The sequence below is a fragment of the Felis catus genome, chromosome B2, assembly GCF_018350175.1.
Source record: "Felis catus isolate Fca126 chromosome B2, F.catus_Fca126_mat1.0, whole genome shotgun sequence".
Classification (NCBI taxonomy): Eukaryota; Metazoa; Chordata; class Mammalia; order Carnivora; family Felidae; genus Felis; species Felis catus.
The window spans coordinates 136,346,446-136,360,417 of record NC_058372.1 but is presented as its reverse complement, the minus strand read 5'-3'; the positions used below and the strand labels follow the sequence as shown (position 1 = coordinate 136,360,417).

Genomic DNA, 13,972 nt, shown 5'->3' with positions numbered 1-13,972 from the left:
ACCTCAGTTCAAGTCATGATCTCAGGGTCCTGAGCTCAAGCCCTATGTTGGGCTCCACACTAGATGTGAAGCCTACTTAAAAAACAAAACAAGCAAACAAACAAAAAACACTGAAGTGGCAAACCAGGATCATAAATTCTCCCTCGGACCATATGCCAATTAAACAGATGGCCTGTCCAGACAGGCAGGGCTGGTACACTCACTTTTACCATCATTACAGTTCTGCAGCGATCACTATCAGGCATTCCTCCATTCCACTCTGCTTAAGCTTCCACTCTCCATGCTAGCACCACAACAATGTCCTCAGTGAATGGAGGCTGGTCACACCTTCATGTGTCAAGTATGAAGTCACTGGCTGGAGGCAACATGGGTTCTCTGACCCCACTAGCAACATGGGTTAGTTCTCTGCCCACACTGATATTTAGGGGGAGCCCCTTCACCTCTCTAGATTTTAATCACTTTGCCTGGAAAATAAAGAGGTGGGAACACATCATGCGTAAGGTCCCTCCTAGGTTTAAAATACTGTAATTTCATGAATTTTTCTGTGTAAAGAGAGGATTGAACCAAATGAATGCTATATTTCTGTCCAGATTTAAAATTCTTTGGTGAGTTTCACATACAGAAAAAAGCATTAGATTCCTATCAGGAATTCTGTGTAGGATTTTGTTCAATGGCTCCTTCTGATACTAGAAAGGAAAACCATCCCCCTACTTAATGGAAAAAATGTTGAAACATGCTTTTAGCAAATATCATAAAAACATTCATTTCCCATAAAACTAAAAGAAGCAACCTGGAGACATAACCTAAGATTAAAGCGTTGTCACAACTAACTATAAAAATATTGCAAAGAATTAACAAACCAACTGCCAAGCAAACCAGTCAGCGACAGAAGACATCCTATCAATTTTTCTGCGTATACTCTAGTGGGTAAAACTTAAGCTCCAAAGTCCAGCTTTTAGACTTAGAGTCCCTGATCTTCCATTACTGAATTATGACTGGCTGTGTGACTTGGGCAGGTCACCTCCCCTCTCTCGGTCTTAGTTTTGTTATTCGTAAACTAAGAATAATAACAGTACCAGCATCTTGTGGTTGGAATAAGAATACCAACGCGATCTTCCATGTAAGGCTTTCAGCAAGGTCCCTGGTGCACTATGCTCAAAAGAAACTAGCAATGGCTATTATTCAAGTTATTTCTCTGATTCTTACCAACTTAGCTTTATTTGCTGAATTCAACAATTTGGCTCTGTAAATTACTGAGCAGTTATTCTGTCAAAGGAACTGGCTGGAAACATAGGAAGGATCTGGCAGTAGGACCCAGCATCTCTTTACAGCCTCACCTGCCCTTCTCTGCCTGGCTAAATCCTCTTTCCAGTAAACCTTTTCGACCTCTGCATTCACCGATGGGGGCTGTCCATCGGGTGAAGGGCCCCTCCACAGTCTACTGGTCTCTTCTCTGTGACGATTCTTATTCCACTGTTTTTTTAACTGTTTACACATTCATCAATCTCCCTCTTTCAGTCTATAAGCAACTTGACAACAGGTTTGGCATCCAATATCTACATGGAGGTCAGTACCTGATCAACATTTAATAAAGTTTGCCAGAAAAAAAAAGATTGCCGAGTGAATATATCCATTAATAAATAAATTCTATGACATTACTTTAACCTATAAAATTAATAAAATCCACAGACAAATTTAGCTACAGCCATAATGAAAGGCATCCTGTGTGGGAATTTCCATTGTAGAAGTACCAAAAAAATGTTTTAAAAAAGGTGCTATGTGCACCATGAACATCTGAGAGAATGCCAGGTGGAAAACCCAGCTGGTAGGGGTGACATTTGAGCTGAACCTTGACTCCTGGTCTAACAGAGATGGGACCAGACGAAAGAAAGGTACACACTAGAGACGGAAATAACTGCGAAGCAGTGGGAAGGGCCATTTAAATATGGTTTTGAACGGGAGCTTCGTGGATGAGAGGAGATTAGTCAGAATCAAATTACAAGGGCTTTGAGTGGGGTTTGCACGTGTTCTGCGACGAGTGAGAAGCCACAGGAGGGTTTTGAGCAGAGGAAGGATCAAATCAAGTATATACTTTGGGTAGTAAGCTGAGGTAGCAAATTGAAAAATCAGAGTGTGAAAGCTCGAAAGCTGAAAAGCCAATAGGGAACTTATGGCAGCAACAACGGAGAGCTGGCCATGTGTGGAAAATGAGAGAAAGACATGAGAAACATCTGAGAAGAAACTTCTTGCCTGTGTGTTTTCAGATGTTATAAATGACTGGGACTGCGCTTCCGGGACCTACAGCTGTTGGACACAGAAACGCGAGAACAAGTGAACACTTCTCCAAGTTACCTGATCACTTCGCTAGCCATTTCCCAAGGTCAAACACAGACTTCTTAGAAAAGCAACTCTGGTTTCATCGGTCACAGCTGCTGAGCACCAGAAGCAAAGAACAAGGAACCAGAAAGCCCCACACCGTGTGGGGCCTGGAACTGGCACAGCAAGTCAAGTCGTGTGGGCACTCAAGGAGACTCCAGTTCGCTGCTAATCCAAGGAGTCGCATTGAAACACATGCTGAGATTTCAAGGACTTGCTTTTAGCTGATGACTCTTGGCAGTCACACGAGGAAACGGCAGCCATGAGAACTGAACAGCGTGGGGAAGCCTCACCAAACTGCACCCTGGGCCTTCACGTCCCGCTGGAGCACCTGGATACCACCCACATCCCTTATCGATAAGTGAGTTTTCTCAAACGCGAAGGGTGGGCGGGGAGTGAAGGAAGGAAGCATTAAAAAGTGCACACATTCCGGGGCACCTGGGTGGCTCAGTCGGTTAAGCATCCAACTTTGGCTCAGGTCATCATCTCGCAGTTTCTGGGTTCGAGCCCCACGTGGGGCTCTGTGCCGACAGCTCAGAGCCTGGAGCCTGCTTCAGACTCTCTGTCTCCCTCTCTCTCTGCCCCTCCTCTGCTTATGCTCTGTCTCTCTCTCAAAAAATAAGTAACAAAACATTAAAAAAAATTTTTTAATTAAAAAAAAATTGCACACATTCTATCTGCCAAAAACATTCTGCCAAATACTTCATGACAGAGTACACGAAGGGAGCTTTAAGTAAGCCCTCCACGTCAAAGCCTCCAGGGAACTTTCCAAACATGCAACTGGGAATCTGGTGCAATGCATGAAGTGTACTGATATTTAGGGGTTTCATGTTGCATAAACCATGCTGGAGTCTCGTGTATGGCAACTCTCCGAAGAGTTAAAGCAAAGAGGACCCTGGCAGGGGTGGGGTTGGGGGCGGGGAGGTCTAAGGGTTTCAATTACTGTCAATTATCTAAACCCTCAACACAGCCCTACATCACGAAGGCTCCCGGGCACAGGTGTGTGCGCGTTTCCTAATTTCATCACATCCTGCGGCAAAAGTCTACCGCCTCGTATTCCTCAATTTCCCCGCTTTGCATCCGGTCAGCACCCAACGCACCTGCCTACCTCAAATCTTATTTTGGAAAGACGATGAGTAGAAATTAATGTCACGGTCACTCTTCTCCCTCAGCACCTCTTTTCAGCCTCTGCTTCTGAGACCCATGTGGCTGGATGAACCGAAGACTAGGAAACCGGGCAGACCTGGCTTTCGACGGTCCCCCACAGGGCCAACACGGCAAAACCACCGGGGTGATTCTGAAATCATCCTTGATTCCAACGTGCAGCCACGGTTGAAAATGCACTTTCGCAGACGCGCTATAATGTTCACCTCCGTCCCTCTCCCTTCCCCGTGTTCCTGTTTTCCAAATCACAGACAAATGCCTTCCTTGCCCTCTGTACGCCATAGCCTCTCCACAAACTGCTTACCACATTCTCAACCACTTCCCTCTCTGGGACTGGTCCAGCCCACAGTGCCTAATGCCCCTCACTTTTTTTATTGATATACTTATTTTTACTCATTTGGAGTTTATTACAATTGCTTTGTTTTGTTTTTCTAGAATACCACCTGGCATATACTAAGCATTCCAAGAAATATTAGCTTCCTGCTTCCTTTAGGTTGAAAGAATTTAGCTTCTAATCACAATAGGGTATTAAAGTTTGTCCCTTGAAGGCAAAATAAACAAACATAGGGAAGTCACAAACATTCCAGAGTCTTAAAGAGCCCTCATAGTCACCTTCTTCTGTGTAAAGCTGCCAACTGTCTTCTCAAGCAGTCATAAAAATAATGACTTGCTATGTGCCAGGCATGTTTTCAAACTTCTATGAACTTGTTTAATCCCCACAACAACCGAAAGAGATAGGTCCTATATTGACTGGCATTTTACAAGTGAGTAAACTGAGGCACGCTTGAACCGGAGATTACAGCTAGGCAGGAGCCAAGCCAGAAACATAAGCTGCCGGCCTCCCAAATCTGTACTGAAATCACTCTACCGCATAGTAGCAAGTCTCATTATTTGTGGTAGTGGTGACTTTAAAGTTTCCATGAACAGTAAATCAGTGAATTCTAACCCACTGCTCCAAGGGGAAATATGGGATTAGGTTCTTGCAAGCCTCTGATCATAACATCCCCATCAACCAATTAATACATAGCCTCATTTCATGTGTGTTTCTGTTTAAAGATATCATATTTAACACGTATTGGTGATTCATTAACATTGAATTCACAGCCAACAGCACTATAACTCATGCTCAAAGTTTACCTAACACACTCATTTTCTCTACATCAGACACATCACAGCCTTCTTGCACTTAGGAACATTAGACAGCATTCCAGCATTAGGCTTGGGGGTCCTTTTAAACAGCAAAGTCACCAACAGAGAGCACAAAAATGCCAAAAAAAAAAAAAAAAGCGTGGCACTGCATGGACCCACACAGGACACTTGTTCACAGTAGGAGAGCTGACACAAGAAGGCAGTGTGTCGCCTTGTTTGACCTCAGCTGGGAACATGCATGTCAGATGACTCAAATTTTTCCCCACTCTGCACATGTCTGCGAATGCCCGAGAAAGTGCCATGAGTACTGATTTGGGGGTTATAAATAAATTTTAGCAAGTAGGCAAATTCAAAAATATGGAATCCCCGAATAATGAGAATCAACTGTACTTGGAACATCCCTCGGACTCCTTTCTACCTTTATTCCTGAGGGAGAGGGATTCACAAACTCCCCACACTCCTCCAATCACATCTAAAGACCCCCTCCTGAATGGCCATTCTTCCAGTAAGGGACATGAACGAATCCGTGTAACTGATGTTTGCTGCCTACCAGCAGCCATCCACTCAGCTAAAAGCTTCTCAGGACTTCTACGTGCCACGCACGTTGCTAAGAGCTGAGACGAATGCATTGAATAAGATACATCTCTGTTTGGACCAGTGCTCAGGGATTCCTCCTATTAGAAATCAAACAGATTTCCAAAGGTCCCACGGGGTTTTCAGAGAGTTAAAGAAAATAATTTCTCCAGGTAAGTAAATGGTATCTTGTACTCAGAAGGTACATCCTTTCTTTCTGAATTGCTTGAAATATTCTTGCAGAAATAAATGTAATCATTTGTAAGGTCTTCCAAAAAGAGGCAGAAAACGTAAAGTTAACAGAAAGGACCCTTAAAATCAATTATGTTTCTGGCAATGTCGTATTGCAAAAATTTCACAAAAGCAAAAAACAACAACAAAACAAAAAAACACATCAATGAAAATACTTTAGTGATATAAGTAAAATGAATCATGGGTGCACCTGACTGTTCAAAAAGGAGTGTTTTTGTTGACAGAATGAAAAGTTCCAGTGAGCTTTAAATAACTTGTGTAAATTCACATGGATCTAGAACTTTGAGAGAGACAGCGGCCAAGGCTGCCCTTCAGTTATCTCCATACAAACACACATGCAGAAGACTGGCCCTCAGGCTCCCCCCATCCACACACCTACTGTGCACTAACACTGATATGTGAACTGCTAGGAATACAAAAATGTGTTTTATTTCATCTGTGCCACTGATGAACTATACACGTGAGACAAGGTAACCAAATGAATGAATAAATGAGTGAACTGTCAAAGCAATCCCACTTACGTGAAAATTTCTTTCTGATTTTGTTTTGTTTTGTTTTTAATTTCTATCCTGAGAGACAAGAAAAAAATTGTTTTTAAAGCTTTTCCTGTAGTTAATGCTATTCTGGGTTATTCTTATAACAGTGGCTTTCCCGTGCTAGGTAGGAACTCTATTGAGCCCCATTTCAAACTTCATTAAAATAACAGATGAAACAGGTCAATAAAGAAATAAACCAGAATAGGTGGGAGAAAAAAAATCTGGGAATATGCAGAGGGAGCAACTAAAACAGAAAAAGAAAGAAGAAAGAAAAAGAAAGGAGAAAGAAAGAAAGAAGAAAGAAAGAAAGAAAGAAAGAAAGAAAGAAAGAAAGAAAGAAAGAAAGAAAGAAAGAAAGAAAGAAAGAAAGAAAACTAACTTGATAGGGGGAAAGAAGCCAAAAAGTTTAAAGAGCATTAGAAAATAAAGCAAAGAAAGGAGAAACTATGAGAACGGATTACTTAAAAAATCAGCAGAAAACAGAGGAAGTATGCCAATGCAAAAGTTACTATTTCTAACAGCACTTAGTTGCAGGGAAATTAAAAGAAAATTGTCTTTTACCTCCAGGATCTTAGGGGAAAAAAATCCCAAGTCTTTCTATGAGAAAACTGAGTCAAGTTGCCAAGAAAAATGCCCAGGAAGTGGTGCCTGGCACACCCACATCGGCGGCTGGGGCCCTACACAAGCCGCTGTTTGGCAACTGGCAGAAGGAGCCCCCCAGCTGGAGGAGGATGCAGGCTGGGAATGGCAGCAGGGGGCTTTGGGACCAGACCCCTCTGGAGCTTCTGAGCCGGAGGTGAGAATCTGAGCGTTAAAATGCGAGGCCATTCTCTCCCCCCCCTGAAACTGACAACACTTTGGGAACTGTCTAAAAGAAGAGCACTGGGGCGCCTGGGTGGCTCAGTCTTAAGCGCCCCACGGCTCAGGTCACGATCTCACGGTTTGTGGGTTTGAGCCCCGCGGCGGGCTCTGTGCTGACAGCTCGGAGCCTGGAGCCTGCTTCGGATTCTGTGTCTCCCCCTCTCTCTGCCTCTCCCCTGCTCATGCTCTGTCTGTCTGTCTCTCTCTCAAAAATAACTAAACATTACCAAAAAATAAGGAATAAAAAAAATAAAAAAGAAGAGCCCCATCCGAGTGTATCCAGGGCTTATTTGGAAATATCTAGTCCTGAATGTTTCTTAATGAGCTTTATTAGCTTTAAGTGAACTTCTATTTTTCCCAAGGCGTAATTCACAGAAAGTAGAAAATTACAAGACAAAGTAGCCTACTATCTCATCAATGAGCACACAATTAAAATAGATGTGGCAGCAGACTAAGGACCCAATTCTGTCCCTCGAAAAAGTGCAGAGGGAAAACCAAAAAAAAAAAAAAAAAAAAAAAAAAAAGAGATTGGAGATTTCTTTTCAAATTTTCTGCATAGTAGTCATAAGTACTTATTAGCTTTATGGTATTCATATAATTGATAATATCATCATTGAAATATTGACTATTTACTTAAATTATAACCACCCCAAAATAAGTGAAGTACATTACAAGAATTTGATTTCAGCGTGGGATAAACCTCTCCAGGCTATGAAACAGACATCTAGGACGGCTGCCTACCCCAGCTAACACCAGAACTTCACTGCCACTGTCACTGCCTTCTCATCCTCACCACCCCCAGTACCACCCGCAACATTATCTCTTCAGCACAGCACCACATCACTTACAAGCGGCAGTCACACCGTTTCTTATTTGACCCAGCTTCTTGAAATTATTTACCTTCTTAAACTACATCCAATTTCGTCAGCTGGGACCAAAAAGAGTTGTCTTTCTACCTTTCATATTCTTAACAGGGTCTAAACATATACATATAATTGAAAGTGTTGCTGATTAATGCAGAGCCTCCCTCAAAATTCCTAACAATATTCTCCGAGGTGCAAAACTCAGCAAGTATGGTTTCTTTCCTCATGAGATCAAGAATATCATAAAGGGGCTTCACCTCCAGCCCACCGAATTCTCCGAATTTCAGAGTGCAGCAGGAGCGTCGCGTTTTAGGGGTGGAGCAGGGAACAGCTCAAACACACCTTTTCAAAAAATGGCATTATCTGTCAATGCACTGGCAATGCTTAAAATAGAAAATAAAACTACTTGATGGCTTTGACAGGCTGCCTCCTTTCTATGAAATCTCTCACACTTTCACTTTGGTCAGTCTGTGTTCAAGTGTCTGCATTTTGGGGATTTATAAAGCATCTTTCTCTGCAGTGTGCGTCTTGGTGCTAAACAGTTGTGGCCGTTCTATGCTTTCCTTCTTCAAAAAGCAAACAGTGTCTTGGAATGAAGCTAAATGACTAATTTGTCCTGTCCATTCAATGTATCCTGGAAAAGAGAGGAACACATTTAGCATGCAGTTCCTTGTGCCGGGTTCTTCTAAAGTTACATTAAAAATAATACTAATGTCGCAAGGAGGAGTCAGATGTATTAGTTTTGTGCTGAGTAGGTGTTTTAGAAAAAAATATAATTATAATTCATGTCTTTCCTTGTGTAAAACTATTTTCACATAATCAGGGTTTTGACTTTTTAAAATGTATCTATAAACAAACGTTATTTATGAGAAGCCTGGCTGCAAACAAATATTGCGGATGGTGATAAAGATTTTGTTTAAATTTGTCTTCCACAGAAAAATTATCTCACATTACCATTAATTTATATTTGCAGTGCAACTCCTGACCACTTAAATTTGTCCTTTCCTACTATCTTTTAGCTTGCAAAAGCACCAGAATGAATATTACTGGGTGAAAGAAATAATACAATAATACAATAATACAATAATACAATATTGATAGTGATAGTTTATGCACTGCTTTCATATATATTATCCCACCTGACAAAATTATTAATAGCTTATCATTAACAGAAAGTTTGCCATCTTGTATAGTTTTTCCTGATATGTATGTTTCCCGCCATTGTTTTCTTGCCCCCTGCCCCCTTCTTTTATAGTCTTAAAACAATAGGAAACCAAAATGCTAAACGGGGATCTTCCCAAATCCTGAATGTCCCCTCCGAAATATATATATTCACAAAAGCCATCCAAGGATCCAAATTAACTGAGTGCGAGGAAGCAGATTAGAATAAGTGGCAATTATCTCTCAGAGGCTTTCTACCAAACAGGTACAAGCCACATGGAGTAGGTGAAAATGAAATGGGGATTCAAGATGTGATTCTGCTTTCAACCTAAAATCCACTCATTCTCGAGGTAGTATGTGGCTCCGTCAACTATTCTTAGACCAGCGCAAAATGTCAGGTAAACAGTAACAACTTAAATGAATAAAATGAGAACAGATATAAAGGATCCTAAAATATCACCTGAATACAAGGAAAGAATTATTGGAAACTTGAAAATTAGCTCTTCAAATCTCTCCCTAGAAATGAGCTTTATTCGAAGTTGAGAAATAGTTTTAAATGATCACCAAAGTACATACTATTCACTCAAAATATGCACACAGCCAGCATACCAATTACTGGGCATTGACTCTGATGCAAAAAATCGGTGTGTTTGCTAAGTTTTGGGGAAGAAGTGGGGGCAACATTGAGCCTTTAAGAATATTGAGTAGTAAAACTGAAATGAATGCGGAGCACTAAAGACTTAACCTGAATTTTTAAAAACAAGGTGGATATAATTACATTTCACCTTTAGTTTTATTCAAACCTCCTAGGTTGTTTGAACACTATAAAGAACTGAGGCTGAGATGACTCCCAGTTGCCTTCACTATGAAATTTCAGGTAAGACACATCTTGCAAAGTCACAGCTCTGCCTGTTTACAAATATATTCCCTCTCAACAATTGGTTGGGACGCGTGACCATCTTTCTCACATTATTGTATGCCCAGGGCAGTTTTATCTGTTACATTCCTCTATAGATCGATACGGCTGCATATTGTGGCCCCTAGAAGAAAGTAACCATAATCTCTTCATGCTAAATGATGTGAACTTCACATAAATTCTCTGAACATCCCAGCGGGACATTCGGCGGGACAATCCACATGACAGCACCATTTTACAAATGGAAAAGTTAAGAATCACAAATAGTAAAGCTTAATCTAACTGACCTGAAGACACCAGCTAACTTCTAGGGAGGAAATAAAATAAAGACAATTTAAATAGCTTTTTAGTTTGTGTAGCTAAAACGACCAACCACTTACCCTAATTTTTTGTCTCTACTGATCGTAATACGTTAGGCCACTAACTTTCAAACTTCCACAGCAAGAAATATTTTACATCATAGTCGGCTCATACAAGCATATATAATTAAAACAAATTTTCCAGAACAAAACCCACCCTTACTAAATATCATGCACTGTGATATCTTCTGTGATATTCTTTTCTATTTTATTCCTTAAGAAAAAATAGTCTGGAATCACTAAACTGATTTCATGATCCCCGGGGTTATGACAAGCAGTTTCAAAACACTGCTTTCAACTCCCAAAACTTTGGAAACTACTGAAGACAAGAGACAGTTTCTACAAAAGCCTGGTCAATTCTTTGTACCCAGAGTTATTCAAACACGAAAACTGAGAGGGTAAAAATATTAAATAACATCTGTCCATTTGAAACAACACCTGCATGAAGTCGTCTCTTCTGCCCTGGTTCCTGAGAGGCAGCATTCAAACCCAGGATGTTATAGGAAATAAACTACAAAGAAAAAAAATCATTCTAAAACAGAGTTTCCACATGGAATCCAACGTGTATGAGTTTTTACTTCATTATTAAAGTTCCGTGTCATTTTTTTTTCACTATTCCAAACATATTTGAATATCATCCAATGCAAAAAGTTTAAGATGGGGCATCTCATAGCGATATTATTTGCCACTGGGATGATGAACAATTCTGAATAAAATGTGATCCCCTCTTTATGTGACCATGCTCACTTTGTAATTAGTAGCAAGGCAGTAAATAATCCACCAAGGAGCAGTCTCATTAGTGCCCATTGAATTCAGTAGGATTAATTTGCAATAAAAGAACTGAAAATTAAATGGAGAGGAAAATAGTTTCTGGAGTCCACCAGAAGGTTATGGAATTCACATCATACCAGTGCCTTCCTTCACACTGAGGAGTTTAAAAGGTTGTGAGAATAAGACTTAATCGTTATATTTTGTTCTAACACTTAAAAAAAAAAAAAAGGAGATTCTTTCTCTTTCCATTTTAACCCTGAATTAAAACAAGTAAAATTAATTCGAAATATGCCACCTTTTTAAAGTTTTCTTCATTCTTTGTCTTTTAAGTAATAATTCAGTCTGAACCTCTCTGGCTGTGGGATGCTCTAAAGTCCTTTGAGAAGGTTGAAGGATAGGGGGTGTGTTCAGATACCCCAAGAGGATGCCCTTCAGTATCATCTGGGGCCAAACTGTGCCTTCCTCCTGTTTCTTCTGCTATGAATATCTCTGGAAATAGAACACTGAATAGAAAACAGTCTACGGCTTGCAATGCACAAGGGTCCAGGTGAGGGCAGGAGGCCAGTCCAGACACCAGTCTGCAGTCTGTGCCTAACTTAGTACCCAGCCATGTGGGCACCCTGAGGCCTTCCAAACCCACTCCAGAGTCTAGCTGGCCTTGGGTGGCTAGGGCACAGGTGTTCATCAGAGTCACCCACCTAAGTCCTTCCCAGGTCCATCAGAAAGAGAACAGAGAAACTGTCAAAGGGGAATGGGAGAAGGGAGAAAAGTATAATCCTGGGGATGGGGGTGGGGATGGGGGAGAATAAAGACACAAAACACTGGCCACTTAAGTCACAAATGTGTTACTGCATGTCCTGGAATGCTCACACCCCTTCTACAGACTGAAAGTCACAGAACCCACCTGAGCCCGCACACCACTGGGGGGGGGGGGGGGGGCGGCATTCTCTGCCCGGTAGGCCGGAGATGTAACTTAGCTAGAAGAGTTATTTCAAAATGCTCTTTGATGCCACATGTTGTAAACTGACAAGACACCTATAAATCTTCGACTGTCAGAAGTCATACGCCAGCAATCTGCTCCAACACTGACCCAGCCGGATAACTCAGAAATCAGAAACTTGTTAAGACTCATTCAATTCTTCTATTGCTCATCTGAGGAGCGCAATTCAATCCAAAAGCCCTTGAACTTGGGATGGAGAGGAAGGGGGAGAAAGTAGGTGCTGGGAATTGCTTGCTAAAACAAACAAAAATCATCGTCACCATAATAGTAGCGTGCATATTTCTAATCCGAAATTCTAGATGAAAGGAAATTTTGCTAGCACATTAAAAAAATAATTGCAAATAACAGTAGTAATAAATTAAACTCGGAGCTCCGCTAACCCCAAACACCTCTAGCCTTAAATACCAAAGCAGGACATTGACTAGGGACTCCAAGAGCTTTGCTGGGGTTTTTGTTGTGGGTTTTTTGTTTTGTTTTGTTTTGTTTTTGCTTTGGGGTGTTTCCCCCAACAAACAACTGCCGCTTTATACGATTTTCCAAAATGAGTTAGGAAGCCCACGGGTTTTCGGAGCTGCCTCTTACGCAGATGGTAGGGGGTGGAGAACAGCATTTTCTTTAAGCTGCTGCCAAGCGAGAGAACTTGGCTCTCGAACCAAGATCTAGAAATCACCGCCGCCCCCCGACCCGGGTCGGGCCGCGCGTCCCGCAGCCCCTGCGGCCGGGCTGCCCGGTTTCGGCCCCGCAGCCTGCGGCCTCCGGCGAGCTCCCGGCGGCGCGGCCCCCTCCCTCCCTCCCTCCCGACCGCCGGGCGCGCGGCGGGCCACCCCGACGTGGCGCGGCGCGGCGCGGCGCGCGGCGCGGGTACCTGTAGAACGCGGGAGGACCGGCCTCGCGCACGGCGTAGCCGCTCGGCTCGTTCTCCAGGTAATAGGGCACCTGCTGGCCGTGGGGGTGCAGGAAGGGCGAGAGCTGCGGCGGCGGGTGCAGCAGCACCAGCGGGCTCGGAGACACGCTGTTGAGCGGCGGGAAGCCCCCCAGGCCGTTGGCGCCGAACGCCGCCGCCTCGGACCCGGAGCCATAGGCGAGGCCCGACTGGCCGTAGACCGGCGCGGAGGCGGCGGGCGCGGCGTTGAAGTCGTACGCGGCGCCCTCGGGATAGTTGTACACGGCGGGCTTGCTGCCGTCCACGTACACCTCGCCCAGGGGCCGCTCCAGGGGGATCTTGAGCTGCGGGCGGTTCAGGGTCTCCAGCTCGTTCCCTTGGATTTGATGCAGCAGGGCCATTCCAGACGCTTTGGTGTGGAGGGTCATGGTCATGGTCAGTGGCCGTGGGCAAGGCGCACACGGTCTCCCCGCGCGGCAGAGGGCTCAGCAGCCGACCGGCCACCTGGAAGAAGAGCACAGCCCGCGGTTAGAGGCGGCGCAGCGCATGTCCCACCGCGAAGCGAGCTCTGGCCCTGCCCCGGGAGCCGGCCCGTCCCGCGGAGCCCGGCGGCCAGACGCGAGCAAGTGCAGCCCGGCGCGAGCGCGCTCAGCCAACTCCCGGGCTTCGAGTCTCCAACTTTAAGTACCGGTCTCCCGCGCTCGTATGCATCACAAAGGTGCTGGAAGCCGGCCAGGGGCTGTTGCCTTGCACTGACATTGGTTTAAACATCACTCCGGGCAGCAACTCGTTTTGGAGCGAGCCCAAAGAGCAGCTTCCCTGAACTTTACTTTACTTGTCGCTGCGGGTTGGAGGCTAAATTTCACTGCAGGAGGAGGACAGGGCGGGGGGGACGCAGCGGGATCTCCTAAAGGTGGCCCAGGGAAGACGAGGTTTAAAACAAACTCGCGAGCCTAATCCAGGGGCCGGCTTTCTGTCCGGTGCTGCCTTATGTGCCCCAAGCCAGACTTCGTTCTATCTCTGTTTGTCTCTCTTTCTGTTTGATTCACTCTCCTAGTTGGCTGGAAATATGTAGTGTGTACATAGAATGACCCTGGGGAGGGCCACT

General features: G+C 43.8%; 1 protein-coding gene across 1 annotated transcript in view; it reads right to left on the bottom strand.

Annotated features, from left to right (window-relative positions):
- Window positions 1-13,905, bottom strand: part of ESR1 (estrogen receptor 1) — a 276,181-nt gene extending 262,276 nt beyond the window's left edge. Inside the window, 2 exon segments of the mRNA NM_001024231.1 lie at window positions 12,847-13,368; window positions 13,553-13,905. Of these exon segments, the coding sequence (NP_001019402.1) occupies window positions 12,847-13,298 (452 nt within the window). The 5' untranslated portion in view covers window positions 13,299-13,368; window positions 13,553-13,905.
- Between the last annotated feature and the right edge of the window lie 67 nt (window positions 13,906-13,972).